Genomic DNA, 27,978 nt, shown 5'->3' on the forward strand with positions numbered 1-27,978 from the left:
GTGTTGTTCTTCGTGAAATATCTGAACATTTTTCCCTTGATGGTTCTGTTGTATCTCTCCACAATGCTGGCTTTAGTCTCATTGCCTGTAGTAAAGAACTTAATGTCTTCGCTCTTGAGGTAGTTCTGAAAAAGTCTGTTGGTGAATTCAGTTCCTCTGTCCGTGTGCAAAACGTCAGGGCGACGCCCCTTCCCGAGTATTTTCCGAAATGCCTCGACCAAACTCGCCCCTCTCTTGTCTTTCAGAGGTACGACGAAAGCATATTTTGAAAAAACATCGATACACGTCAATAAGAACTTGTATCCACTGTTGTATCTGGATATCGAGGAGAGATCGCATAGATCAGCCTCCCACTGCTCGTCCACTTGGAAAACCACCACCCTCCTTCTTTTAAAGGACCGTCTAGAAGGTTTGTGCAGAGTATATGTATCCTGTTTACTCAACCACTTCTTCACGTCCGACTTGGTTATCTTTTTTCCTCTCTTTGTTTTTTTTACGGCAGCATAAAGGGAATTCAAACCCCCGTAACTTCCAGGACTTTGGACATCGTAAAACAGTTCGTCTAGGACGGTGTCCATCTTCTTCGTCATTGTTTACGGGTGTGGTTATTTCACACGCGCAGAGGCAGTGGATACGTTCGATAAACGAAAGCAAAGCAGGACAGCGTGGATCCATCACGACCGACTGAACCAAAGTGAGATCTAGCGGTTGCGATGAGGTTCTATTTAATACGTCACCCACGTGTGTCGAGGATGAATGGGAGTGGAAACCACATGGGGTCCACGTCTCTTCGGAACTCTCCCCTTGAGTGTGTTGGTATGCATGTAAGACCACCGATCTGTATTGCCAACAAGGTCTTGAGGTACATTTGACATTTTCATAACTTCGGCAAATTCTCTCCAACCTGTGGGGGTGAAATTCTTCCTTTTACGCAAGAAATCATTGACTAAATCGATGATGTGCGTGCCTGGCACGGATTGTCCATCAATGATTAATTCACCATTTTCACCCCAGTCGACCCGTTGGTTCTGTTTAACTTTCTGTAGTAGAAGCTTCGCTTTTCTCTGCATGCTCTTGGGAACACTTTGTAAGACTTCGGATGTAATTTGATCTGGCACACCATCTTTGTCGGGTTGAGATTCCTGATCGGCTACAGCATCAGTGTTGGGTAATTGCTGCGTAACGGAGATTGGAATCGGTTCGTTTTTCTTCTCCCGCAACAACAAGTACTTGCGTAGAACCTGTTGGTACAGTTTGACTTTTTCATCTTCAGGCAACTCTTCCATTTGCGTTATGTCATTCATGTCTCTATCCAGCGAAGTCAATGATTTCACCACAGGTCTCGTCATTTGAGCATTCTGGCTTTGGATGGTAGATAATAGCTCAGCAGGGACTAAAGCCATCTTCTTCACGGATTCCATCTATTTAAGACCTAGTAGGGGAGGGAGTATGCTCGAAATTAAGGGAGCAATCAAGGCGGCCAGGAAACCTCCTTTCTGAACCAGAATTTTTTTCTTTTTCTTGACTGGAGTTTTCTTATTGGACAGTGCTCGGAGATGATTCACGTACAACGCCAATTTTCTTTTCTGACTAGGTGATAGCTGGACGTTCCCTTTCAACACATTGAGCGAGCATTCACACAGACACTGTATCAAGTCACTAGAGGCTCCATCAATTATCCCCTTTTGTTGTTTCGAGTTGGCCTTGTGCAATACAGAGAGAAAATCAGCGTTCTTTCGCATGCGGGATGACATGGTGAAATGACTGACGATGAAAGACTGTCTTTTTTATACCTTTCTCACATACACTATCGGTACTTGAGATGAAAGTATGTTCGTTCGAATGCGTATTTCCTCAGGGGTGTCTGGCATCAGATCCACGAGGAGGTAACCGTGAGGTTCTTGGGTGGCATCGGTGAATGCCTCCTGAAGAAACTTAATGTTTCCGGGGTACATTTGCTTTGCCAGAACGTTGACTTGTGATGCGTCCCTTGGATTTTTAAACAGGAAAATGTAGTGCGTGTTGAGACTGATGGTTCTCGATTGTCTGCCCTGATGAAAGAGATTTTGCAAAATCAGTATCACGGATAAATTTCGATGGTGAGATCCCTTCGTGAAGAACTGGGCGATTTGTTTATCGTTACCCGTTTCTGTCATCAGATCATCTATCACCAACAAGTTTCTTTTAGCCGGGACGATTATTCTACCAATATCTGGAGGTATCCCTTCGATAAAGCGAATTTGAGGCACTGTCTTCATCATTTCCAAATAGGCTGGCTGAAACTCGCCGTAGCACCAATAGATAACATCTGGTGGTGGAGATATGATGCTGTCACATTGTTCTAATATCAGTTTGACTAAAAACGTCTTCCCAGACTGCGTGGGACCGCACACGAGAGAGGTAAATGGGTGTTTCAATCTTGCATCCATGACGATATCATAGGACCTCGCTGGTTATCGCGTCTCCTTTTACGTTCTTCAATGTACTTTTTCAACATCCAGTTTAAAACAAAATAAGGTAGTGTACATAAGCCAGAATAGACGAGTGATAGAACCAAGTCCGATTTGGTAGAGCCCATGCCAATGTGATTGTTCAAGGTTCAAATGGATGAATGATGGGTAACCGACGATCTAGCTTCTATTTATATATTCTTTGTTTTTAGAAGCCGTATGGGAGGGTACAGTAATCATCTTGTATCACCCGTTTGTCATACACTAAACTGTACGTTTTAACTTCTTCTCTATTGAATATTCTATCTCTCTTGCGCGTTATTTTTCGAGGGTCTTTGACGTGTAGAGGACCGCTTGTTCTCCGAACAAGTCGATTCATGGAGTCAAAATTAATTTCCAGTTGATTTCTGTAATTGAGGGTGAATGTCTAGACCAATGGAAAAAAAATGAAAATATATTACTGCAAATACCTTCTAAAATTAAATAGCAAAGCAAGAAATTTCGCTAGCCTGCTAGAGTTGGGAAAATATCCTCCCCCATAGCAACTAGATTGAAATATTGGATCAAAATAAATAATTCTAACCCAAACTCGCTAGTTCACGAAGCTCACAAACTTGGAATACATATTGACGAAAAGGGAAAAGACAACTGGGTAAAAGACATGAATCAAAGTAAATAGCAAACCAAGAAATTTGGCAAGCCTGCTAGAGTTGAGAAAATATCCTTGTAAAAGACATGAATCAGATTTTAGACAATTTGACTATGGAAAAAAATATTTTGGAATACACATAAATCTCAGGATGACAAAAAAGAAAATCGTTGAAACATTGACAGGTAATTCGAAAAATCCTTTAGAAATTCATAGCACAGAAACATTACACGATGCAAATAAAAGTACACATCATAAAAACAAGTTACGAACTTACAGAAAAATTAAAACAGAATTTGCATATAAAAAAATATCTCACCACAATCAAAAATCTAAAACATAGTGCTGCGCTAAGGCGAAACTCGGAATAAGGGCTCATACCCTTAAAATGGAAAGGGGGTAGATATAATAACTTTATAGCTGAAGACTAAATTTGCCCAGTTTGTGACAACTAGAAAATTGAGAACGAAAAACAACTTCTCAATTGTAATCTATACATGGAGGAACGAAATAATCATGATTAAAATATTAAATACAATAAAATCAACTTTAGGACGGACGATGAACACCTAACAGATATACTAAGAAGTTAAAATGACAAAATAATCATTGAGCTAGGAAAATTCGTCCACATCTGTTTCAGGTTACGACAAGAAAAAAAACTAAAATACCAGATGTCTAAACCAATCACAAAATAATTTGTTTTTCTTTACATTCAAATGTTTGTGATTTTATTATTGTTACACATTGCTTATTTTTGTTACTTTATTGTATATAATCTTATAGCTGAAGACTGAATTTGCTCAGTTTGTGACAACTAGAAAATTGTGAACGAAAAACAATATCTTCTCATTTGTAATCTATACAATAAGAAACAAAAAAAAAAATCATGATTAAAATATTAAATACAATAAAATCAACTTTAGGACAGATGATGAACACCTAACAGGTATACTAAAAAAGTTAAAATGACAAAACAGTGAACGAAAAACAATATCTTCTCATTTGTAATCTATACAATAAGAAACAAAAAAAAATCATGATTAAAATATTAAATACAATAAAATCAACTTTAGGACAGATGATGAACACCTAACAGGTATACTAAAAAAGTTAAAATGACAAAACAATCATTGAGCTAGGAACATTCGTCCACATCTGATTCAGGGCACGATAAGAAAAAAAATCCTAAAATGCCAAATGCCTAAACCAACCACCAAATATTTTTTTTTTTTGCTTTACATTCACATGTTTGTGATTTTATTATTGTTACACTTTGCTGGTTTTTTGTTACTTCGTTGTATTTCCAACCAAGATCCCACGCATGAATACGGTTTCAATTTTAATTATTATTGTGCAAATTAGATGGTTGGATATTGACATCATGGTCAGTTTACCACCTCAGTTATCACATCGTGCTTTGTAAATATTTGAAAAGCTCAGTGGTCACAGATAGTGTTGCTAACGCAGCACACGCACGCACTCTTTCGAAGGGGGAACTAGCCATGTTGTGTACGGCCGCAGTGAGTTGAATTGAAAAGCCCGCTTCAAGTTGTGTACGTAGAGTAATAGATTATTATAAATTATATTAGACATAATCATAATCGCAATCAAGAAGCAGATCTTTCCTCACCGATAAAATAGCTACTTATTGCTGACCCGTGTTTACCATGTTGTTAGGACAATTTGATTCATGGCATTATTCAATACAGGAGTTATGAAACGCGATCAGACCCCATTAAAACAATATCACGCGTCGTGCGTTACTTCAATAATAACACCCAGCTGATTTGAAGACTATATAGTTGTGTCTTCAATTATTATTTCAAAGGCGAATATCTTTCACGTATACACTATAAACATTACAAACGGTAACATCGGTGTAAAGTATTTATTTCGAGAGCAAGTCAACACTGTTCATAATGAAAGAATCGACAAAAATGGCAAAATAAAAGAAATATCTAATCATTCGAACTACAACGTGCATACATACATACAGTATTTTGAGGATCGTCGATTGATATTACGCCATATTGCAAGTGATACTATTATGAATGAAAGTGTTAACGAAATGTAATGTGCACGCACGCATTTCTCGTCCACCGGTGCCCCAGTCACGTCAAACAGTCGATTTACGAGAGTTTAAACAATGCGGTCAGGATATTATAATTGTATAGTGGAATCTGTCTAATGGATAAGCGAGTGCTCTCTGTACATCTTGGGAATAATCAAAACTTAGCGCATTTTATTAAACATGAATTAGCATACAAAGTGTATGCCATTATTACTGGTCGATGTTCGCCATTGAAAATGCGTACGTGTTTACCGTCAAAGAACAAACTACGCACCATCTCTATAATATGAAACATTTACGATTTCTTGACCCGCTTCCAGTTTGCTTATTGAATCTACAATGATAATAATAAAATTTCATCTCATTCTTTCCAATATAACTGTTTATTTTAAATTAGTGGTAAAGACATAATCGAGTATAATTTATAAGCGGAGTCTGAATTTGTCAATGGTATACGTTATTATACGTACTGTGATTCAGTAGTTTGTTGGTAAAAATAACAAGTTTGGTATTAAAATATGTATAATTTCAAAATTTGGTTAATTTTGTCTTAGAAATATGGGTCAATTTCTCGAGCTAGTAACTACAATTGTCTCTTTGTAGCCAAGCCAAGGCCGTTACCTCGAACAGGAGATCGTCTATAATGTTTCTTTTTTGTCGTTGATCGTGGAAATCTGAATCTGGTGGTGTGGTTAGTTGAGTGATTTCTTTTGCCAGGCTGCTAAGGATGTCAGCGTAATTTGTGACGAATCATAGTGCTTCATTTAATTTGGTTTTGAACCATTTGAAGAGAAACTCGTTGTTTGAAGCATCGGCTATGGCTCTCAATGTTTTGAGGTTGACTCTGTTTTTCAAATGGGTCAATGTATTTAATACATTCTGTTGCACGTTCGAGCGGGGTCAGCCCCTTGTCATTTGACCATTCAAATGTAACGTTCGTTCTTGCCTCTTCTAGTATTTCGAAATCGTGGATACTCGAAATGATGTTTAAAAAACGATGAATGATAGTTTGCTGAGTACTGCCATTTTATTAGTGAAGAGAGAATGAACTGAATACTTCGTTTTGATGTTTGACTGAGTAAAGATTGAATCCTAAAATTTCGCGATTTCGGTCGGTTTTCCAGTTATTGTAAAATAAACCTTCAAAACTAAACTATTGATTGATGCATTACATTCGAGCGGTACACTGAATTACCGATGATATAAAAACGATCAGAGTGGTGGAATGTTTCTCGTCTACATCGATCACAGATATAGATCGACGGCGTGCACAGTCTTTGATTCGGCCTGAATTGAGACAAGGCGTCATACACCCTTGGGGTGTGCCTTTTCAGACAAGTGAATTGGTGACGGACTGGAATCATCATACTGCCTGGGTCAGATTCATGTTGACTGAATCAAGTTGACCCAGTTTTTATCCCCCAAATAGTCAATTTCGAGTATAATCGTAACATTGACACGGAGAACGCGTCATTACGAGATTGAACGTGTTTTATTTCAAATCCCTCCGCTGCGGGGCATGTTTTTTTAATGACGTGGAAAATGACGGTAGTATTTTAGCAAAGGCTAATTGATAAAAATAATTTAAGCACAGTCACTCTACTAGGAGTCACTCTACTAGGACGGTTAGGAAGCTCTATTGGTTAAAGGTGTGAACGAGCAGCTTCTGAGAACCTATGCTGGTCTCAAAACTATGACGTATTTGTCATTGGAATGCACTATTTTTCACCATTATTTATTGCGTTCGATGTTGCTCGAGAAGACCCTCGAGAAGACCGTGAACTTTTTTTAAATTGTGCTTTATTTTTACATCAAACTACAATCTCAACTGAACTGTGACTAGGAGTGATATTGTATTTTTTCAGATGAGCATTCTTTTGCAATCTTGAAGATGCTTTACTCGAGAAAAACGGTGTTTTGTTGACAGTCTCTTTGTCTTGATCTCTAACAGTCTTTCGGTCCGTAAAATAAACCCCTCACTCAGTTTAGAAACAATTTTATCGCTAAAAACATTGATGTCTGCAAACCTTTACAATATTCCTTTGTCCATTCTCGTATTTTTTGTGTGTTTTTAGAGTCACTTTATGGCGAAGTTTTGCATGTTTTCGTCTATGGAGGTGGTCACCGTGTTGCTTTATTGCATAGTTTTCATAGGAGGTAATTGGACAAAAGAGATTTTTGATTGTCGTGCTTTCATATCCCTCCATTCGCTTTATTTGACGACTGATACAAATCCCGTTCAACATGTTTTGATTCAGTCGAGACAGGGGCGACTTTTGGGGGAAATTCACTAATATAGTATTCTATTAACTATTTATAATTTCAGAATGCCATACAAGACAGCAAGATTTTCTCGCGAAAAACGTGTATATACAAAGCATGTTCATTTCCGCATTTGAGACTGCTCTTCGTTGAAAGGTCAAAGTGCCATGTATTGCAATGCTTTGTGGGGGAAAATGACGCAACTCTCGCACTGTCTCATGATTTATCGCGTGTTTTCCGTCGCCTGTTTAATGCTAATGACTTCTTAACTCGTTAACACCTCTCTTGTTTCAATGTTTATGGAGACAAGGGTGGGTACAATAGAATGACGCGGCGCTTCCTAACCGTCCTAGTAGAGTGACTGTGGTTTAAGTCAGTGAATTGACTGATAGTGCCGGGGTCAACAGAATGTCGAGTCATGTTATCAGTATCCCATACACGCAGGTCGAAATTCACGCTTTCAACTTGAAACTCGATATCCCTCAGGCTGTTTGTGAGTGTTCATGTTTTAGATAACATAAATATACCAACATATGTTGTTTATCATCTACGTGTGAGGTCTATTTCACGTTGGGAACACTTAGGACTAGACACGCCTTACATTTAATCTTGTGATTGAGTTCAGACTGGCATTCACAAGTGTGCTTCGGAATGATACACATCGCTTATATCAAACACCGTTGATATTCGCGAGTGGAACGCGTTGGGCCACTTTCTGTCTGAAATACCCTTACCACGAAGACTATTATGACTCGTACGGTAGTCATGTCATGGAATTTATAAGATTTCACGTACGTGGATCTACAATCATCAAATACTTTCAAGCCATGTGTTGCCAATACGTCCTGTATGACTCGTAGTGTCCATGAGATGAACTTTTCACGGAAGGTCAAACTTGGTCTACCGCCTTTGAATCTTTGGCAAGAAGCGAGGACATATTTTCTTCGTCGAGGGAAAAACGAAAATCGCTACGTTACACCGTAAACTCATTCCGTGTGATGATTATGTATGTCAAAAGTTATTCTGTGAAACGATCAGGTAATTATACATTTTAACTCATAGTAGCGTAGTCCGCCATTTTTTTGAAAAACAAACTGTACGTCGATCAACCGATTTTGCATACTTTGCATTTTAGCGGATTGATGACCGCAGTTTTACGGGATAATTCATACTATTAAATTTTCAACACATAACTTTTACTTTCTTTATATAACTATCGGTTTTTAATATTATCCTCTCTCTCTCTCTCTTTCTTGTACGACAGATGAGCGATTCTGATTATAGTGATGGAATAAAAAAAAAGTGTACAGACTGCTTGACTCATTGAAAGGAAGTAAGAAATGTAAAAATAAACAACATATGTATATATAGAATGAATTATTTTTTATTGATCAATGTTTACTATTATTGGCTTTTCTCGTTTCTGTGTTTTAATCGAATCGTTTATGTACTCGTATTTTTGTGGCATTAAAAATAAATTTAACCACGCCGCACATTTACATGTATCTACGTATTTTTCGAGGTGTTAACAAAGAAATATTTAATCACGCTAAACATTTATACACTACGCAACTATTTTCCTTACTCACATCGTATGTTTTTTTGTGACGTTAAAAAAATACTCAACCATGTCATAAATATATACTCCATGTCAATATTTCATTCTTGTTTACTTCTTTTGTGCAATAAACTCCATTAGTTTTCAAAATGACGTGTATTTATTAACGTGTGTGTGTGTGTGTGTGTGTGTGTGAGCGCCCTCTACGAAACATTCTGAAAAATCTTTCGTCCACGCTTGTCCAATTAAAAAATAATTAAAAATAATTAAAAATAATTAAAAAAATAATTAAAAAATTGATAGTAATTTATGCAAATGTATTCACGATGACCTCGACACGACCTCGTATTCACATCAATTTTATGTATGCAAATGTATTCACAATATCCCATTGTGACGTCATCCTCATTCAAATGATCCCCTTTACGGCATTGCTCCTCATTTATGCTAATTTATGCACGAATTCCCATTGTGACGTCATTATTTATGCTAAAGCTGGACTATAGGTACGACCATGAGGGCGCTGTTCGTATGACGTCATCGCATCCGATTATGAACAGCGCCCTCATGGTCGTCCCTATAGTCCAACTTAAACTACTTATGATGTCAAGAAATTCATTGAAGAGAACTTTAAGAGTAAATTAAAACGACTTAAACAAATCGGTGGATTATGGTCCCAGAGGGCGCTGTCTATCATCGGGAGAATACAAATTTTGAAAACGTTTGGAATATCACAGTTTGTGTAGCAACAATGGTTCAAACCCCAAAGACAGTTATTAAGGAATTAAAACAAATAATGTTTAATTTTATATGGAACGGTAAAGACAAAGTAAAACGTAATACAATAATTGCTGACATTGAAAAGGGTGGACTAAAGATGATTGAAATTGATTCGTTTCTGAAAGCCCAAAAGTTTAAATGGATCAAAACGTTTACCATGGGAGGCCAAGCCGGTTGGCAGGTGATTATGCGAGATGTGCTAAGGAATTTTGGTGGTAACATGCTTTTTCTTTGCACTTACGATGTACAAGAACTGAAAGAACTTGTCTCACCATTCTTTCTGGATATCTGCCTTGAATGGGCAGCATTTGCACAAGTTCCTCCTGACTCACCTAATATAATAGACCATTAATGGCTTTGTAATAACAAATATATAAAAATTGGGAATCATTCAGTTTATTTCAAATCTCTGGCAATTAAAAATATTAATAGAATTATTGATTTAATTGATAATAAGGGCAACTTTCACATCTGGAATTACTGGCAAACAAAGGGATTATCAACTTTAGATTATTTACATATTCAGGGATTAATTTCAGCAATACCGAAAAAGTGGAAAATTCAAATTCATAATAACGGTCACAAGTGGTTTGAACCAGAAAATGTAATTTATTTTAATTCATCATTTATACATATAAATTCATTAACAAGTAAACTAGTATATAAGCATATGTGTAATAATATAATGGAACCTCCTACAATTAAATCTAGGTTGGAGGAACTGTATAATGTATCTCCAGTAATTATTAAAAAAAAATTCAGTCTACCTTACACCTCTACAATTTCAACAGATCTTAGAGCTTTTCAGTTTCAAATTATTCATAGATATACTCCAACGTTTTCAAAACTTTTTGAATGGAAGCGGCTAGTAGCCTCCCCTCTCTGTGCTATGTGCCATACAGAAATTGAAACCATAGAGCATTTGTTTGTGGAATGCCACTGTGTACAGTCATTGTGGGAAAAACTGCAGCAAAACTGTAATTTAATATCAAATACAAATTGTAATGTACAAAATATTATATTAGGCATGAGGTGAAAAATATTATGTTGAATCATTTTATTCTATTGTTTAAAAAATACATATACAAATGTAGGGGAGAAGCGAAAATCTTATCATTCTTTGGTTTCAAGGCATACATAAAAGACCATGAACATATAGAACATCAACTTGCTTTAAATAGAGACAAAATATTATATCATTATCAGAAATGGGAGCCAGTTATGATTTGGATTAACGGATAGCCACTCATTCAAGCCAGCAGTCATCATTGCTCTATTTTTTTAATACCAAGGAAGCGAACTGGTTAAAATGTTTTTTATTTTTTGTAATTGTAAACAATTTCTTTTTGGCTATTAAAATAGTACAAACAAAACATGACAGCTGGCTTTGAAGGGTACAAAATAGAAAACACCACATTAGCCCACATCTCATTCTTGTTTTCTTTTCTGTTTTTTTTTTTTTTTTGGTGTATGTATGCTTTTGTTACTGTATATTGTTATGTTGTGTGAAAAATAAAAAATAAAATAAACGCAAAAAAAAAAAAAAAAAAAAAATTACTGCACACCATTTCCTTGATTAAGTTCAGGTTACGATGTCACACGCACGTCACGACACTCGTGATAATAACCCCATGATAACAATGTACCAACTGAATGTCCGCTTCATAAAACGGATGAGTACTATCTCGATCGTATTACCAACGACTAGTATATCAGCAGCACCATTAGATCTGATCTGTCCTTCTAACGCGTTTCCAACTTGAATTTTATTTTGTTGTCTAATCTCTTTTCTCTGTGCGTGAAGAAAAGGGCACCCAAACGTGTTTCAATCAACACAATGACGAGAGCGGATATTTTGCATTGATAGTTAGTCTAAACACGTGATATAATATTAGGTCATATTGCTCCTTTCCTATAAATCACGCCCTCTAGTGTCTGGCATCGCCTTTACCAATATACAAGTATGACCGTTGTGTCGTCACAGAAAGCGCTGTCCCAGCACAGACGTAGAAGACGCCGACCTGCAGCGTCAATGCCAGTATGACATTTTGACGTTATATAGACTTCCTGTCACTCGGGCGCGATTTGTTGGAGTTTTTGTATTGAGGTTCATATTACGAGTACCCTTTTTCAGATTTTCAAACAGCCAGTCACACTGGCAGAAACAGCATAAAATAAAGTGTGGTCACGAAAATCTGTCGATAATAGTAATGTCAATTTGGCATTTTGTTAACTCATCCTGCCGACAGTACTGGCGTTAGATAAATACTCATGGAGCCATGGTTCTAGCTTTTGCCAAGTCGCCTCAAGGTGGCACTGTCACCGAGAATCGGATAGTAAGGTGGTCACCTTGTACATGTACGTGTATTATTGCAGAGTACAACATTAGTATCGCAGTTAAACTCGGGCTGCTGGGTGGCCATTGTCAACAGACTTTGAAAATTAAAAAAATATTTGTTAATGGTGAGATTATGTTGACATTACCTACTACTTAAAATTAAATTAAATCAGCCAGTGTACTATGTATGTAACACCTCTCACAACACTCCCTCCCTTCCTCGTGGACCTATACCAAGTCTTACACGTTTTCTCTAGAACCTATTCCCGATTTTACTGCGATTTTTAAAAATTTTGACAAGATTTTAAGTCAGATATTTGTTTTCGAATTTGAGCCATTGAACTTGTCTGTGAAGAGCTGTATTTTCCAGAATAGAACGAGTAGAAGAATATAGAGGGCGGATGACTGAGCTTTGGTCAAAGAAACCTGGGTAAGAAACGAGTCCGACATTTAACATTGCCGAGCACTGATTGTTATGTAGCAGTATAGTATTTTTTTCCCCGTGTCTAGTGTTAGAGATACATTGTGTTGAAGGGCGGTGGTCGTCGCTCCGCGCATGTGCGGCATTTGTGTTGATAAACATTGATTTTCCCATAATCCAGCTGAATGCGCTCTTGAATGTGAAATCACGAGTATGAATGTTGACATGGACGCGACATGAACTAATTACTACCGGTGAATCCTTCGATAACCTCCAATACCCCCCCCCCCAAAAAAAAACACCTAGCTAAAGCTTGGTAACCTCTCAGTTGGTACTCACTGGTCTTCGCAACTGCCAAAGTCGCCATCTTTGTATATAAGACAAGATAAGATAAATTTTATATATGTATGGGTATATATGAGACCCATACCTCGCGCATGCGTAGCGCGACGAACGCGTCTTTTAAAATACAAACAAAATTATTAATAGGATTTTACAGTGCATCGATTTAGAGAATTCGTTTTTATCTGTCATGTGTGTGTATCTTTTATGGGAATTTGTATAAGCTTTAGACTGAATGTAGCACGGTTAGGTAATTTACAGAGATGCCTTCATACCAGAGCCCCCCCCCACACACACACACACTCTGAACAACAGCATTTATTATTCGATCAATAATTTTTCGTTTTTTTTTTTTTTAAATTCCATTACCGTTTTGGCATATTGTTATTTCGTTTTTTCCCTGACTTCATAAGCGCTATGCATAATCAGGGCACCTTATATAATACATTCTCATATAATACATTCTTTACTTTTTATAAAATTGAAAGGGTGGCAGTCGTCGTGCCGCGTCCTGTTCGATATGGGACTCATAGCGACGTATACAACGCGTGTAAAATACATTGTTTATTTACATGAAATTCGAGCCCGCGCTGTGCGACGACCACCGCGCTTTAATCTACACAACTCATATTTCTTTAGTGGGTGATAAGACTGGAGATGGTGCCATGAATGGTGTTCAGTTTAGTTTGTGTTATGTGCAATTTGGAATAGTTTTTTGTATGTTTTTGAATGAAATGTATCTTTATTTGCTCCATATTTTATCTGGAAAATTACGATTACATATTACTATTTTACATTCAGTCACGGTACTGACGACGAAATTAAGACAAACAAAAGCACTACAGTTGCTTACCAAAGAGGGCGGTCTCACACAGCTAACCCAAGATGGCCGACGTGAAGCTGAATGCAGACTAGCAACAAGAAAACAATAACATATTGGACTAGAACACCGCGACTTTAGTATTGGAAAGTGACTGACGACAAAGTTATATATTCCTGCCTCAAATTGACTGGATAAAATTATTATTATCGGTTTTATTTTTGTAAACGGTCACAATCTATCAACTTTGGCATTTGACTCGCCTGATTGAATTTGATCTGTTCATTGTTGATCGCGGTTGTGACATTGATCAGTTTTCAATTTGGATTTGTGTACCCCCGTGTAACGGACATGGCGGATTACTATAGCTCATTCTCCGAAGAAGACGAAGATTTAAAAATAGCAGATCTGGGAATGCCAATTGTCGATATTCCTACGGCCACAGAAGAAAATGGACATGAAACGCGAAGACTACATGAGAGGTTTGTAGAGTATTCAAAAAAAATGTTTGTTGCGTGTACCCCAGGGGTGGGGCAGTGTAGCGGTTGTGCACAAATATTGTATGTTTTTGATCCCCGCAAATTCATGTACCTGAAATGCTAATAAATAATGTACTCAAGAATACAACATTTTCTCAAGGTGAATATTTCATAGGGATCTTTAAGACCATGAGTCGACACACACAGCATAAGTTTGTCGCGAAAACTTATATCGCCAAAAATAATAAACTACTACAGTTTGCTTCCATACAGTCATTCATACAGTCATTCTCTATGAACTTTCGGTAAGAGTTTCTCAGAGTCCCCTCACCCATAATTCTAATCCTAACCCTTCCCCTCCAGTGCTCTTCCCGAATTTCAAATGTAGTATACCGGTAGTATAGTATAGTATAGTATAGTATATTTTATTTGACACAAAATAATGCATGGAAAATACATCATCTATGGAAGGTTACTAGTAAGGGACGACGTCAAAAGATCGATGTCGGATAAAAAACTTAATTCCTTTAGTTTTTTTCCAAACCCCCCTACCCCCCACTGAAACTTAATCGATAAATATTGGTCATGACGTCAGACTACATTCACCATTAAATACAAATTGATAATCGGACAGTAGTATTGCATAGCAGTTGGTTGTCGGGTGGGTGTAAAAAGATTTTACATTTGACGCACAGATTTACACTCGAACCAAACCATTTTTCTGTTGTTATTTTCTTTCTCGGTTATTTCTGTCCATGATTGGATAGAAAAAAAACGAACTACAAATACTCCAAGATTTTTTTGACTTCATTAAAAAATAAAATCGTTTTTGTAGGATGGAAACTTTTTGAGGTCAAAACCCCCCACCCCCAAACTAAAGGAATTATTATTAAAGTTTTTTATATCCGACATCGATCTTTTGACGTCGTCCCTAACCGTGTCTATGGCCAATATACATTACTTTATAAACAAACAAATAACAAATACACAAATTGTATATATACCCCCTCTTTGGGTCACTCATAGTTATTTGGTGGGGCATATTGGGGCTAAAGAGTTAAGGTTCAGGGGTGAGGGGGATTAGGGTGAGGGGGTGAGGGGGAACTCTATCTGAACTTTCATCCATGAAATATAGTACTAGTAACAAATGTTGTCTGATTTCAGTACTGATGAATTCACATCCGACGAAGAAGAGATGACTTCTACAAGAAATAAATTGACAGGAAAAAGAAAGAAACACCAAAAACCGAACATGACACCGCCTGAAGTGCAGTTGGAATCTACAGAGAAGAGAGCAAAAAAATATATGAAAAAAAAACACGTAAGTCATGCACCAATCAAAATTAGCATCTAATTTGCATAATGTGATCCTCTTGCCAAGTGAAAAAACAAGTTTTTGCTAAGAAACATAAAATCGCATCAGGCGCAATGATTAAAACTACATGTATTAGTATTGCCTTGTGGGACTAATGTTACAGGATATGCATGGCTTTGAGAATTCTGTCAATCCCATTTTTGAGGACACACTGCTATACATTGCGTGATTCTTCATGCGATGGATATTATGAGTAAAGAAAGTCAACACAATACGGTAATAGAGATCAGCTGAAGTTTTCAACTCTTATCTATTTCCTAATGATTATATACTTTCATTTTACTTATAGGTTGACAGAGCCATGGTTAATTTGATACAGTGTGTCGCCTTGTCCAGAATAGTGTATGGAGATGGTCATTGGAGATTAGCCGAAAGTCATGCTAATTTAGCACATGGTTATCTACTGTTACGAGGTGAGTATAGAATTAGCTGAGAATCATGCTAATTTAGAACTTGGATATCTGTTTCCAGCCATATTCAGTGTGAATATAAAAAATAACATTCCAATCTCCAATTGTTTTGTTCTTCATTTCTATTTCAATCTACATTTCATTCCTGCTGTATTTTGCAGATTTACCAAACCAGGCCTATCACCATGCTGATATTGCAAAGGCCATTTTATTAAGCGGTGTACATACATCTAATTCAGCTGACGAAAAATCAGCGTTACTGTACGTGCTAATCAAGGTCTACTACGTGCTCGGCAGATCACTGACTATGCAGAAAAAATATCCTTTGAACATGTACCTATGTCTGGTGATGAAAATAATCACGGTAAATCAGAACACACACACAAATGAATTTCCTTTTTGATTGAAACATCAACTTGCAGTTTTTTTGTTTCATATTTGTAAATGAATTCTTAATTAAATACAATTAGGAAAAAAGTTTCTGGTAAAAATTTTTTTTTTATTTTTAAATTATCATGAAACCTGTTCTTATAGTTTGTTTTCTCATAGAAACTTATTTTTTAAATTCGGACAGAAACATTAAAAAGGAAGCTGTTAAACACAAGTATTTTAATCTGGGCCTAATTAAATTTATTTTTAATGAGAAGAAAAACAAGTAAGTCATGATGAAATAACTTCTATTGTTGCCATGGTTACACATTCCTTAACGATTCTTACATTCACCGAAGCTGAGCAGAATTTACAAAAAGCTGAAAAAATCTCTGATGAAAGAAGCAGACTCCCAGGTATTGATGAATATGAGCAAGCAGATATCAATATTAAAATTTCAATAGCACTCGGCAAGTAAGTGACGTATTCATAATTTATATCATAATTTATATCAAAGTCATATTGAAATAATATGAGGGGAGTATCAACCGACGTGCAGCGAAGGTTGATGTGACCATGTACTGTCTTCGTGCATACTTTGTAATTGTACTTGTAATAACTATTATTATACATCTTTTCCTCCCAGGGATACATCATGGGATTGCCAAAATCCAAAACAGATTTAGCAAACTTCTTTGTGTGGCGTCTGGTCAAACCTTGGGGGCAGCCATGTTTGTTTTCATTATTAGAGGACACTTACGCGCATAATCGTTTCATATTTGGAATTCGCCTTTCCTAATATGGTAGGATGAAAAAAACCAGTGCATTACGGCACACTGTAACTTATGGCGTATAATAATAAATAATAATATTATTTCGATCATATCAACCAACATGTACTGACGATGTGATCCTGTATGGTGTCTACTTTGCAATATTGTCATAGTCCCTAGTATACATCGCTTTATTGTATAATGAGAGATAACAGCCCAAAGTTCCAAAGAGAAAAGTTTTGCGGTGTGTGAACGGTTTTGTTAGTGCTTCATTGGTAAACCAACTTATTATGGAGAACTAAATTGTATTGTTTTTGGTGCAAAATGCATTTTTAAACAAATGTCAGCGATGATATTCTCGCTGAAATCATGTTTATTTCAGACCACAACATTCCCAAAGAGTCTAAACAGATATCTGAGTCCAAATTCTATAATTTGAATGCACACTGTTATCGTAAAATAGTAATTAGCCACTTGTGTTTCACCACGCTTTCCTCAGACGTGTGAAATGTCCACAACAAAGATGAAAAGTGTGATGTCAGTTAGTGGTTGATAATAGAAATCAGCATACAGACTATTGTGTACTGAGCTATAACCAAGATATATCATTATTTTGTCATCATGTTTACTTGCCAGGGTTTGCATCAGCCAGAGTAAGACTGCGTTTGGCACCAGCTGTTTTGAAAAAGCAATTAAATTAATACAACGTAATTATGGTAAAGATAATGTAGAGCTCATACCTGTATACCAAGATCTCGGCAGAATATCCTTTTTATGTATGTTAATATATGCGAGATGTGGAATATTTGGGTGGTGTAGCCTTGTAGATATTTAAATGGTTGTTTTATCTCACACCACACACACCTAAACAATATGTGTACACTTGCTACATATCCATATGTATGTTATATTTTTATTTTATCACATTATTTTTAAAAACATGATGTTCTAAATCTCTGATTTCTATGTAGAAATGAATTGTTACCCATGATGCATTGCTTTAATACTCTGAAATGTTATTTTTAAACCTTTAAGTTCCACCAAAATTTTGGTGCAAGATCTTGCAAAATTTTCTGTATTTTTCTATAATTTCTTCTTTACTTTTGAACCCAATAGACATAATTTCCAATCAGCTGCAAGTCTGTTTGTCAATTAGCGCATATTTGTACCATTATCTGAGAGTTTAATTATGAACATTATATACAATCTGATTAAATCTGATTTTATTTTTTTCTAAATACTGTAAAGGGGTTAATTATTCACTGGGTTTTAATTTTGCTTATTTCGCTGAATGGAAAATGCGCTAAATTAAAACCCAGTGAATACGTCAAATTTAGCATAGCACATATTATCTAAATGACAAAACCGTGAATTTAAAACCCACTGAATAGGCCTGAAATGATAAATCAGCGAAAATTTAAATGTATTATTATCTATTTGCTGTTAGGCTTTCAAAATTACCAAAACTTTAAAAAAAAAACTATGTGGCAGTAGTTAAAATAATAAAATATAATATGTACATGATCCAAAATGAAAAAAAAATAAAAATAAAATATTTGAAATAAAAAAAAAAGACAACATACAATACATCTGATTTTAAGCAAATTGACATTATGTTTTGTGACTGACATGTTTTTTTTGGTATTTATTTATTTTTTGAGTCACTTCAAGCATGCTTTAAGTAAAATACATTTCTAGTACTGCTCAAAAAGATCAATATTCATCAAAACATAACATTTACAAAGAAATAACTGACATGTTTGATTTGGTCATGGTCAGTACTCCTCACAATTAGTTCATGTTTCCTATTGACTTTCCTTAACTATACATAATTGGAGCTAAGTAAAGGCAAACATGCGAACCATGAGAGAGCGTTAGAGATGTACTTACAAGCGCATTCAATAGCCTCTGCCGGGTGAGTATGCTGATATGAAAAGATGCAATAAAGTTATGCATATGAGATTCAAAAGATCTGTTTCTATGGTTACATCAGTTTTATTTTTAGTAAGATACCAAAAACGTGACACTATTTTACGGAATTTGAAAAGATAAAATTTTACGAAAGTTATTATGACTTGTACTTTGTGACACAATTTCAGGCTTTTTTCTTATACATGTTAGCAAAATTCATGAAAATTTGATTACAGTATACGATGGGTGCCATGCTATATTTATTTGATATATCTATATGAAATGATCCGGGGGGGGGGGGGGTGTAATCACATTGGGCCATTCCAGTTAATATCTGCGCGCGAGCCCCCCCCCCCCCCCCCCCCCCCCCCCTGATGTGGTCGGATTTCCAGCACTGTATGATGGGGAAAATACCCCGAAATTCCAACTGTATATGGAGAAACAGTATCTGGAAATCCAGACGAGTATGGAAAAAAAATTCCTGGAAATCCAGGCAGTTATGGCTAGTATATAAAATATGGCCTAGTTTATCTCGCCACATACCGGTTGATGAGGTTGGATTTCCAATAGTATGACTAAAAAAACTTGGAATTCTGACTGTATATGGTAAAAAAATTGAGCCAGTATGAAATAGTTATTACTGAAATTAATCAGGACTAGTTTGGATTTCCATTATCAAATATAAAATTTGAACTTGGTAAATTAGCATATGATGAGACTTATATTTGGAAATCCTACTCTGTATGGTGGCACAATGGAGCTCATCAACACCGTAAGTAGGAACTATAGTTTTGGATTTCCATTACTGTATGGTGAATGGTGATTTGGAAATAAAACTTGGTATGACTTATACACCCATGGAAATTATACCCTGTATGAAGTAAACACACAAGCTCATCAACAGGGGGGTGCAGATATAAACTGGAATGGCCCATTGAAGTGCTATATGTATATGTGCCGCCAAAAGGGTCCCAAATTTACCATTTCTGTTTGGAAAGGGATATGTTATTTTACCCTGTCATCTGAAATAGGGTATCCTTTTACATTATTTCTGTCTAAAAAGGGATCCATATTTTTCTAAGACTGTCTCTAGAGCTTGAATGATCCAACAATCAGAAGAATGAAGCTGATTTTTTCTTTCTGTAACTTCATTTTGATCGTCAAAGTCCATCTCCGGGAGTCCACCTGCTTTTCCCTTGGTACTATTTATGCTTACTGTCTGGAAAGGGGTGTCAAATATCCACAGTTTGTCTGAAAAGGGGTAGGCAATTTGAGTTTATTTCTGTCTGATAATGGGTAGGGGTTTCAAACAACCAGCTACACATCCCTGTCAGTATTTTTTGCAAGTAACCCCCCCCCCTGAAATAATTAACATAGTTTGTTTGTCCTGCAGTTATGTTTAGTACAGCTACATCAATATGACTTTTTATTATGTTTTTGCTAGATACAAAGGTCAGAGTAAAGAAGTGGCACAGTCAGCACATACATTGGCGTTGGCGTATGCAGAGACTGGTACAGAGGAATCTGAGAGTAAGTCGATAATTTATGTGTAAACGTTCAATCTTGTAATTATTGCATGAATAGACAATATGCAAAATTCAGTATCTTAATGGTATTGTGGTCTGAATACACCATGCATTCTGCTGTTTTGTTCATAGCCAGTCGTGCTATGATCTCTAAAACTGTCTTCCAATTATTTATCTATCACATGGTATGGTAGATAAATGTTAATTTGGAACACTATGAAATCTTAAAAAAGTTGCGTTTATTTTGTGTTTTTGTTTTGTTTGCATAAGATTGTGCGTATTGTTATTGAACTTTCAACAAGCTGTAAACCTGCTGACGTAATCACCTGGTAATCACGGGCCACAGAAAGCCGCAAATACTGTAAAATGACTAATTTTCGCTGGGTTTAAATTTCACTGATTTATCAGTTCAGGCATATTCAGAGGGTTTTAAATTCATGATTTTATCATTTAGATAATGTGTCCTATGCTAAATTTTACATATTCACTGGGTTTTAATTTAGCAAAATAAGCAAAATTAAAACCCAGTGAATAATTAAAGGTCCAATTCACTTGCCCCGGGCAAGTGTGAATTGGAGGTGTGGCTATGCTAATGAGTGTTGTTAATCACTTGCATAGCCTATGACGCATCCTGTTTCAGCGGTCCAACATCACGTGACTTTGATTGACAGTAGTTAATTATTCGAGATTAGTAGCGCGGTTCGTGTTTTTGACTTTTATTCGCCAAAATCTCAGCTTGTACCCGGTACACTATTTATTGTCATAAATACTACTCACAGTCACTGCTGTGATATTCATAGTCACATGCATCCACTTTGGCACAACATAATCGTCCTGTAAGTTTGAGAAAACATGTCTTCACCGGAGCTTGGCTGGAGCTGTTTACTACAGCGTGACAAGCAAGGAAATAATCCCTATTGTTTAGAAGCGTATTTATAGTATACCTGATATTCCTGAATCTTGTTTACTTTTCTAGTTTCTGCTGAGCGATACCTGGACGAGAGTCTTGGCATACATCAGTTGGTGTACGGTCCTCACCATCAGAACACGTTACAAGTACAGGACGATTTATGTAAATTACTACTGAGGACAGACAGACAAGAGGTAGGAATACGCATACATAATTATGCAAATGATTTGGAAGGTGCCAGTGCCAATAGACACATTGAGTAGTATCGTATTAGCTAGGAAGATTACATGGAATGTCTGTAATAAAATCCAGGGAATTTATTACCTTTTTACCTGTAACTCAAAATTCAGTGAAAATAAATTCTATACAAAACACATTTCAATTGAAAATTAAGTTTAGCTAAAATAAAGTAATTTACAGTAGTTGGTGATAGCTTTGTGAACATTATTGAAAGCTACAATTAACTGTAAATCGCTTACCCTCAGTAATTTTCACAAGACAATGATTTTCCACCATTCTTGAAGACCAAATTTCATGAATTCCATTGACACTGTGGCATATGACCCTAGAGAGAATTTAGACTGCTACAAAATGTTGCGATTGTCACTCACTCACGAATTTCCCGAAATTCGCAAAAATTAAGGCTATGTGAAGTAATTTCCAGTTTGTTTGTTTTGTTTCTCCACATATACACAATTTTTTTGGGAATTGTGGCATAAAATCACCGCTTTAATATTCATAGTTACATATATCCTTTTTTTGGGTGTCCTGAAAGTCATTGTTATTTTTGTTATCTAAAGCATCATCATTTTCACACATTTCATGTATCATATACATGTATTTGCAAAACGGGAATGCAACTTTAACCTTTTCACCACTAGACTTTCTCGTCCAAATTTTTCTGCACTTTTTTTCTTAATTCTTCAATATTTCTGGAAATGAACTCTAATTTTAGAGCCAACAGACAAAATTTGAGTCAATTTTCAGTTTTAACTCGAAAAATTTTGCTATTTTTGTCCCAATCATTATATAAGGAAAGTACAGACTATAAACTGGACTATTTTGTGAGTTTGTGATGAAAAGAGGAAACTGGTGGTGAAAGGTTAAAATTAAATATGAGAGGTGCGTCATTTTATAACCCATACACAGAGAACATAGTGACATGGATCTATTTGAACCTTTTCACCACTAGACTTTCTCGCCCAAATTTTTCTGCACTTTTTTCTCATATACTTCAATAATTTTTGGAAATGAACCTCAATTTTGGAGCCAACAGACACAATTTTAGTCAATTTTCTGTTTTTACTGAAACAATTTGGCAATTTCTGTTCCAATCTTCTGCTTCTTTTGAAGGATAGTGCAAACTATAAATGGGACTATATTGTGATGAAAAAGGGAACTGGTGGTGAAAAGGTTGTAGTCAGTTACAAAGTCAATCTTGATTTCATATCTGTGATTGTGTTCAATTTACCCGGTATATATACTGTCCTACCTCATTGTCCCTTCCTATAGGAGGCAATCACTATATTGAAAACAATCATCGAGTCAAAATCTGCATGCTATGGTGAGATGAGTGAAGAGGTAGCAGACGCTTACAAGTTGTTTGGCTCTATCAGGTTATCGCAGGGTAAAATGGATAAGGCACTCAAGCATTTCAGGAAGGTAAGTAACCGAGACAAAACTCCAATATTTGGAATGGACCTGTATTTCTTATGGAAAAGGCATGTGTGTTTGTATGGGTGGTGCTTAGCTAGAATCCTAAAACGCATACAGGAATATATTATATATTAAAGTCATGAGCATTTATTTTAAGCTACTTTACCTGGAGAAGAAACTAAGTTCCACCTTAGGGACGACGTCAAAAGATCAATGTCGGATAAAAAACTTAATTTATTTAGTTTTGGGGATGGGAATGGGGGGTCGGGTGGGGCTTGACCTCAAAAAGTTTCCATCCTACAAAAACAATTTTATTTTTTAATGAAGTAAAAAAAATCTTGGAGTATTTGTAGTTCGTTTTTTTTTTCTATCCAATCATGGACAAAAATAACAGAAAATGAAAAAACCCATCAAAGATGAGAAAATGGTTTGGTCTGACCATGGAGGTATCTGTTTATACTTCCTTGGTCCGAGTGTAAGTATGTGCCTCAAATGAGGTAAATTTCAGGGCATGGACCTAGACAACCAACTGCTATGCCATACTACTGTCCGATTGTTTGGGAAAATTTTAAAGGAATTAAGTTTTTTATCCTACATTGAACTTTTGATGTTGTCTTTTACAAATGATGGCCCATCTTCAATTAGAAATGTTATTGGGGTAAGGTATTATATCGTTTGACATTGCAACAAAATTTATCACTTTTGAGATGCCACCAACGTTTATTTAAGGATATAAGAGCATATTCCAGGATTACCGAGGTAAACTATGTACTGTGTTGATGTGATGTGGGTGAATCTGGTGGTTCAATGCAAAGTAAATGATGTGGTGATTCTGCTGTTTATCTATTTGTCTTGCTCATTAAAGGAAATTGGTATAAATTATAAGCAACCTTGCTCTAATAAAATTTGATACATGTACAACTTTTGTTAGGGAGGGGGAAAGGAGGATAGCCGATACAGGTTACAGGAAATAAAAAAGACATTTTTTGTTTTTACAAGAAATGAAATGAAAGTTCCATTTACAGTAAACAAATTGCGTAATACGACATTTAATGTGGAAAATAAGAAAATACCAAAAAATAAGGTCTTTGTACAAATTACAGACGAATAAAATAGCTGATTATATTTTACACGTTTTTATTTTTACGTTTTTATTTATTTTAATTACATTATTACGAGAATAAAATCAATTGATTACAGCTTACGAAAATACCCCTTGCCAACCCTCTTGTTAATAGTTAGGTCTACAGTGTGATGTGTGTTCTTTTCTGCCATAGAGGGCGCATGTCAAACAGATCATAGTCCCTCCAAAGCAAGAGATGAGCAATTCATCTTAAACATTGACAGAAATGTTTCCACATTTATGTATTGTGGATGTGTAGACACCAATTGTGTTTAGCTGATACAACAATGAATCACTTTTGGTTAGGATCTAAGCAAATACAGTGAACCCTGTCTAAACTGAAGTGAAAATTGTTCAGTTTATAGAGATACATGTATATGGTTTATAGACATCACCAAATGAACTGAAATTTGTTCAGTTTAAGCAAGTCTTTCATACAGTGAACTCTGTCTAAACTGAATACCAAATGGACTGTGAAAATTGTTCAGTTTACAGAGATATGTGGTTTATAAACATCACCAAATGAACTGAAATTTGTTCAGTTTAAGCAAGTCTTTCATACAGTGAACTCTGTCTAAACTGAATACCAAATGGACTGTGAAAATTGTTCAGTTTACAGAGATATATGGTTTATAAACATCACCAAATGAACTGAAAATTGTTCAGTTTACAGAGATATATGGTTTATAAACATCACCAAATGAACTGAAATTTGTTCAGTTTAAGCAAGTCTTTCATACAGTGAACTCTGTGTAAACTGAATACCAAATGGACTGTGAAAATTGTTCAGGTGTATAGTTTACACAAACAACTAGAGTGTAAAACAAAATTGATGTTGTAACAGCCTCCATCAGTGGGTGTAGGCTCTACATCACAGAAGTACTTTGTTCCAAGAAGGTTGGGAATGACATTAAAGGATCATTATGTTGTGACTAATTTTATTTTGTATGTTACTTACAGTGTCATAGCATTCAGACTGCAATGTACGGTAGCAATCACAAGAAACCTCAGAATACACAGCAAACAATTGATATGTTATTACAGTAAGTATCTATCATCCCTATTTCCAAATGGATCAGTCCAGTAGCTGGGTACACTTAAAAATCTTGGTTGTTGCCAAACACATCACCCGCTGAACCCCTCCACGGATACCCAAATAAATGAGAAAAACAGCGACAGTAGGAGACGTTTTTAATTCTGAAAAGACTCATTACATTTTATGAGTATGTTTACATGAATACTGCAAAGCATGTATGTTCATATCAATGACACTTAGAAGAGGTCTGTGCAGGCCCGTACACAGTAAGTTGGCGCACATGTGATAATAAAATAAATGTGATATTTACTATATGGGGGCCGCCGTCTTGAATACGGTATGATAGTAAATAAAAAGTCTCTTTATTTAGTTTCATGGCGTATTCAAGATGGTGGCCCCCATATAGTAAATATCGCATTAATTTTATTATCACATGTGCGCCAGTTGACTGTGGGCCCATACTGTGTATATTTCTATTGTATTCTTGCAATAATTTGTACGCATAGTTTAGCACGAGATTTGATACTCAACAGCATTTGCTGTCAGTCTATTTTTGTGTTAATAGAAAAAGTATGTATGCGTCTCAGATGCAATGCCAATACAGTAAACTGTTAATAATTTTTGCTGCTAGAATTGTTCATGATTTGATACTTTCGTAGCATTTATGAAGACAAAATGTTACGCTTCTCACAGTCAGAAAATTGTTCTTGCAAAATAAAAGCAGTTCACAGTTGTCTTATTACCGTTCTAAATTTTGTTCAATTCAATCTACAGGTCTCCATCATTGGCTGCTAAAAATGCTCAAAGTAAAGAAGAACAGTTGAAACACAGACCCAGATTCAACGCAACCGTTGGAAGAGCCACTCCATTGGGTGGAACAAAATCATCACAATTTTAACCAATAAGTTAATCAAATCATGTCTTTTGAATTAGGTCATAGTTCACATTGCTGCTCAGCCAATCAAATCATGAACATAAATGTACTGGTATACAACGTATGCTAGACTGGCAGTTTTATTGTTTTATATAATTCCTTAAAGAACAAGTTTGTAGGTTAGTGTGAAATTTCCACGTCTGGTCTGTTCCACCTAGCCCTCTATAGTTGCCACCTCATTTTTGAGGGGATAAATATGCTAATGAGTAGCATGAATTGCAAGTGCCAACCAATAAAAATGGCAGCCTTTGATCTGACCTGTTCTATGCAACTGTGACCTAACACTTAGAATGTGCGTGTCTACTTTCCTCATTTGGAAGTTTTCCACTACTGGGTTCCATAATGTCACTGCATATCATGAATAATTAAAAGCAATGAATACTCCTCAGAATAGACCAATCGTGGTATTTATAAAATTGCCAAGACTTTGCCGTATGCTCGAGTCAATGAATGTGCTACTTCCAACTCAACAGATTTGATTGATTTCCCAGTGCTAAAAACAAGTTATTAGTATATTCTGAGTTATTGATACTGAACTAAAAATATGAAATGCAATATTAATAATTTCAATTTATTATTAGCAAATTAATTGGTAAGTACTTGATTTTAGAAATTACTGGTCATTGTAAATCTACATATTTTTGAATTTAGTTCTCTCCATCTGTGTCATTGTTCAACATAGTACACTTACAAGTGTGACTAAAAATTATTTGGGGATTCCAATCAATCTTTCTGTAAAGAGAGAGCACACTGGCCCTTACTCCTTGCCAAAACTGTTATACATATACTGACTGGTACGAACTTAAGGTATGTCGCTATAACATTTCTTTTATAAAATATAAATATCCTTTCATGTTATCAATTGAAAACGGAGTACTTATGTTTGTAAATATTTTTAATGAATATGTAACTTGATAAAAAATAGATTACCAATTATTAAAGATTTCTAATTAAATATTTTATTAAAACAATTGTTTTTGATTTGCTGCGAGACTTGAATGAAGTGAATGAAGAACATCTGACGTAGAAACTACAGTATTTTTAAAGTTCAATTTCGTCATTGTAAGATCTGTAAAAACCCCTTTTGTAGCCAACATAAAAAATTTAGTACGGTTCATGAGAAATCTTAGAATCCCAAAATTTAATTTAGTCGCTTTCTAAAACATAAAGTGGCCTTAAGTGATTACAGTTATGTTTGATTCGATGATTAAACACCACAACTTTGTTATTTCCAGAGTATGGTATCAAAACAATTGTTTGTTTGTTATGCTGTCCTCGACAGTATTTATTACATAACTGCAGGACACAGCCTGGAGAAACTTTGTAGTAATGTGTTGGACCAGTCCATATCCTGGACTGGTAATTACTAGAATATTTTATTTCTGTTGTGTACCACCAGCAAATCGGTCATTGTTGCCTTTCGTCAAACAACTCGCATGTGCTAGTCGAGTTCTCTTATCACAAAACAAAACAGCTGTGTTGATGAAGGCTCATTCACATTATTATGATAAACATCAAATTTTGTATAAATAGATCAATGGTAAATATAATTTTCCAGTTTGAAAAAAAGGTTTTGGTATCTCTCGAAAAAAAATCTGCAGACGTGATAATGATTGATACCACCTTAGTGCAAGTATACTATCTTCACACTTCAAAATCATTTACAGATGCAGCAAGCAAGCAACTCGCCAGTCACAATAGTGCAGCAACAAGGCTAGAACAGAGTCTACACGACTTTCAGTGCTCCAATATTTCAGGAATTGTTGCCATAGCAACTGATTA

General features: G+C 35.8%; 1 protein-coding gene and 1 long non-coding RNA gene across 2 annotated transcripts; both read left to right on the forward strand.

Annotated features, from left to right (window-relative positions):
- The first annotated feature begins 7,627 nt into the window (after window positions 1–7,627).
- LOC146729648 (uncharacterized) lies at window positions 7,628–9,143 on the forward strand. The gene is made up of 2 exons (XR_014928005.1): window positions 7,628–8,473; window positions 8,700–9,143. It is a non-coding gene; the product is annotated as an uncharacterized LOC146729648 (long non-coding RNA).
- Window positions 9,144–13,710: 4,567 nt separating this feature from the next.
- LOC144356727 (tetratricopeptide repeat protein 23-like) lies at window positions 13,711–27,430 on the forward strand. Its single transcript, XM_078011411.2, has 12 exons — window positions 13,711–14,176; window positions 15,338–15,494; window positions 15,838–15,961; window positions 16,120–16,276; window positions 16,676–16,801; window positions 17,737–17,862; window positions 18,932–19,015; window positions 20,456–20,541; window positions 21,514–21,641; window positions 22,960–23,109; window positions 25,187–25,269; window positions 26,037–27,430. Exons 1-12 carry the CDS (start codon window positions 14,046–14,048, stop codon window positions 26,158–26,160), a joined length of 1,476 nt encoding a protein of 491 aa, XP_077867537.2. The 5' UTR covers window positions 13,711–14,045; the 3' UTR covers window positions 26,161–27,430.
- Window positions 27,431–27,978: the final 548 nt, after the last annotated feature.

The sequence above is a fragment of the Saccoglossus kowalevskii genome, chromosome 21, assembly GCF_978046115.1.
Source record: "Saccoglossus kowalevskii chromosome 21, keSacKowa6.1, whole genome shotgun sequence".
Taxonomy (NCBI): domain Eukaryota; kingdom Metazoa; phylum Hemichordata; class Enteropneusta; family Harrimaniidae; genus Saccoglossus; species Saccoglossus kowalevskii.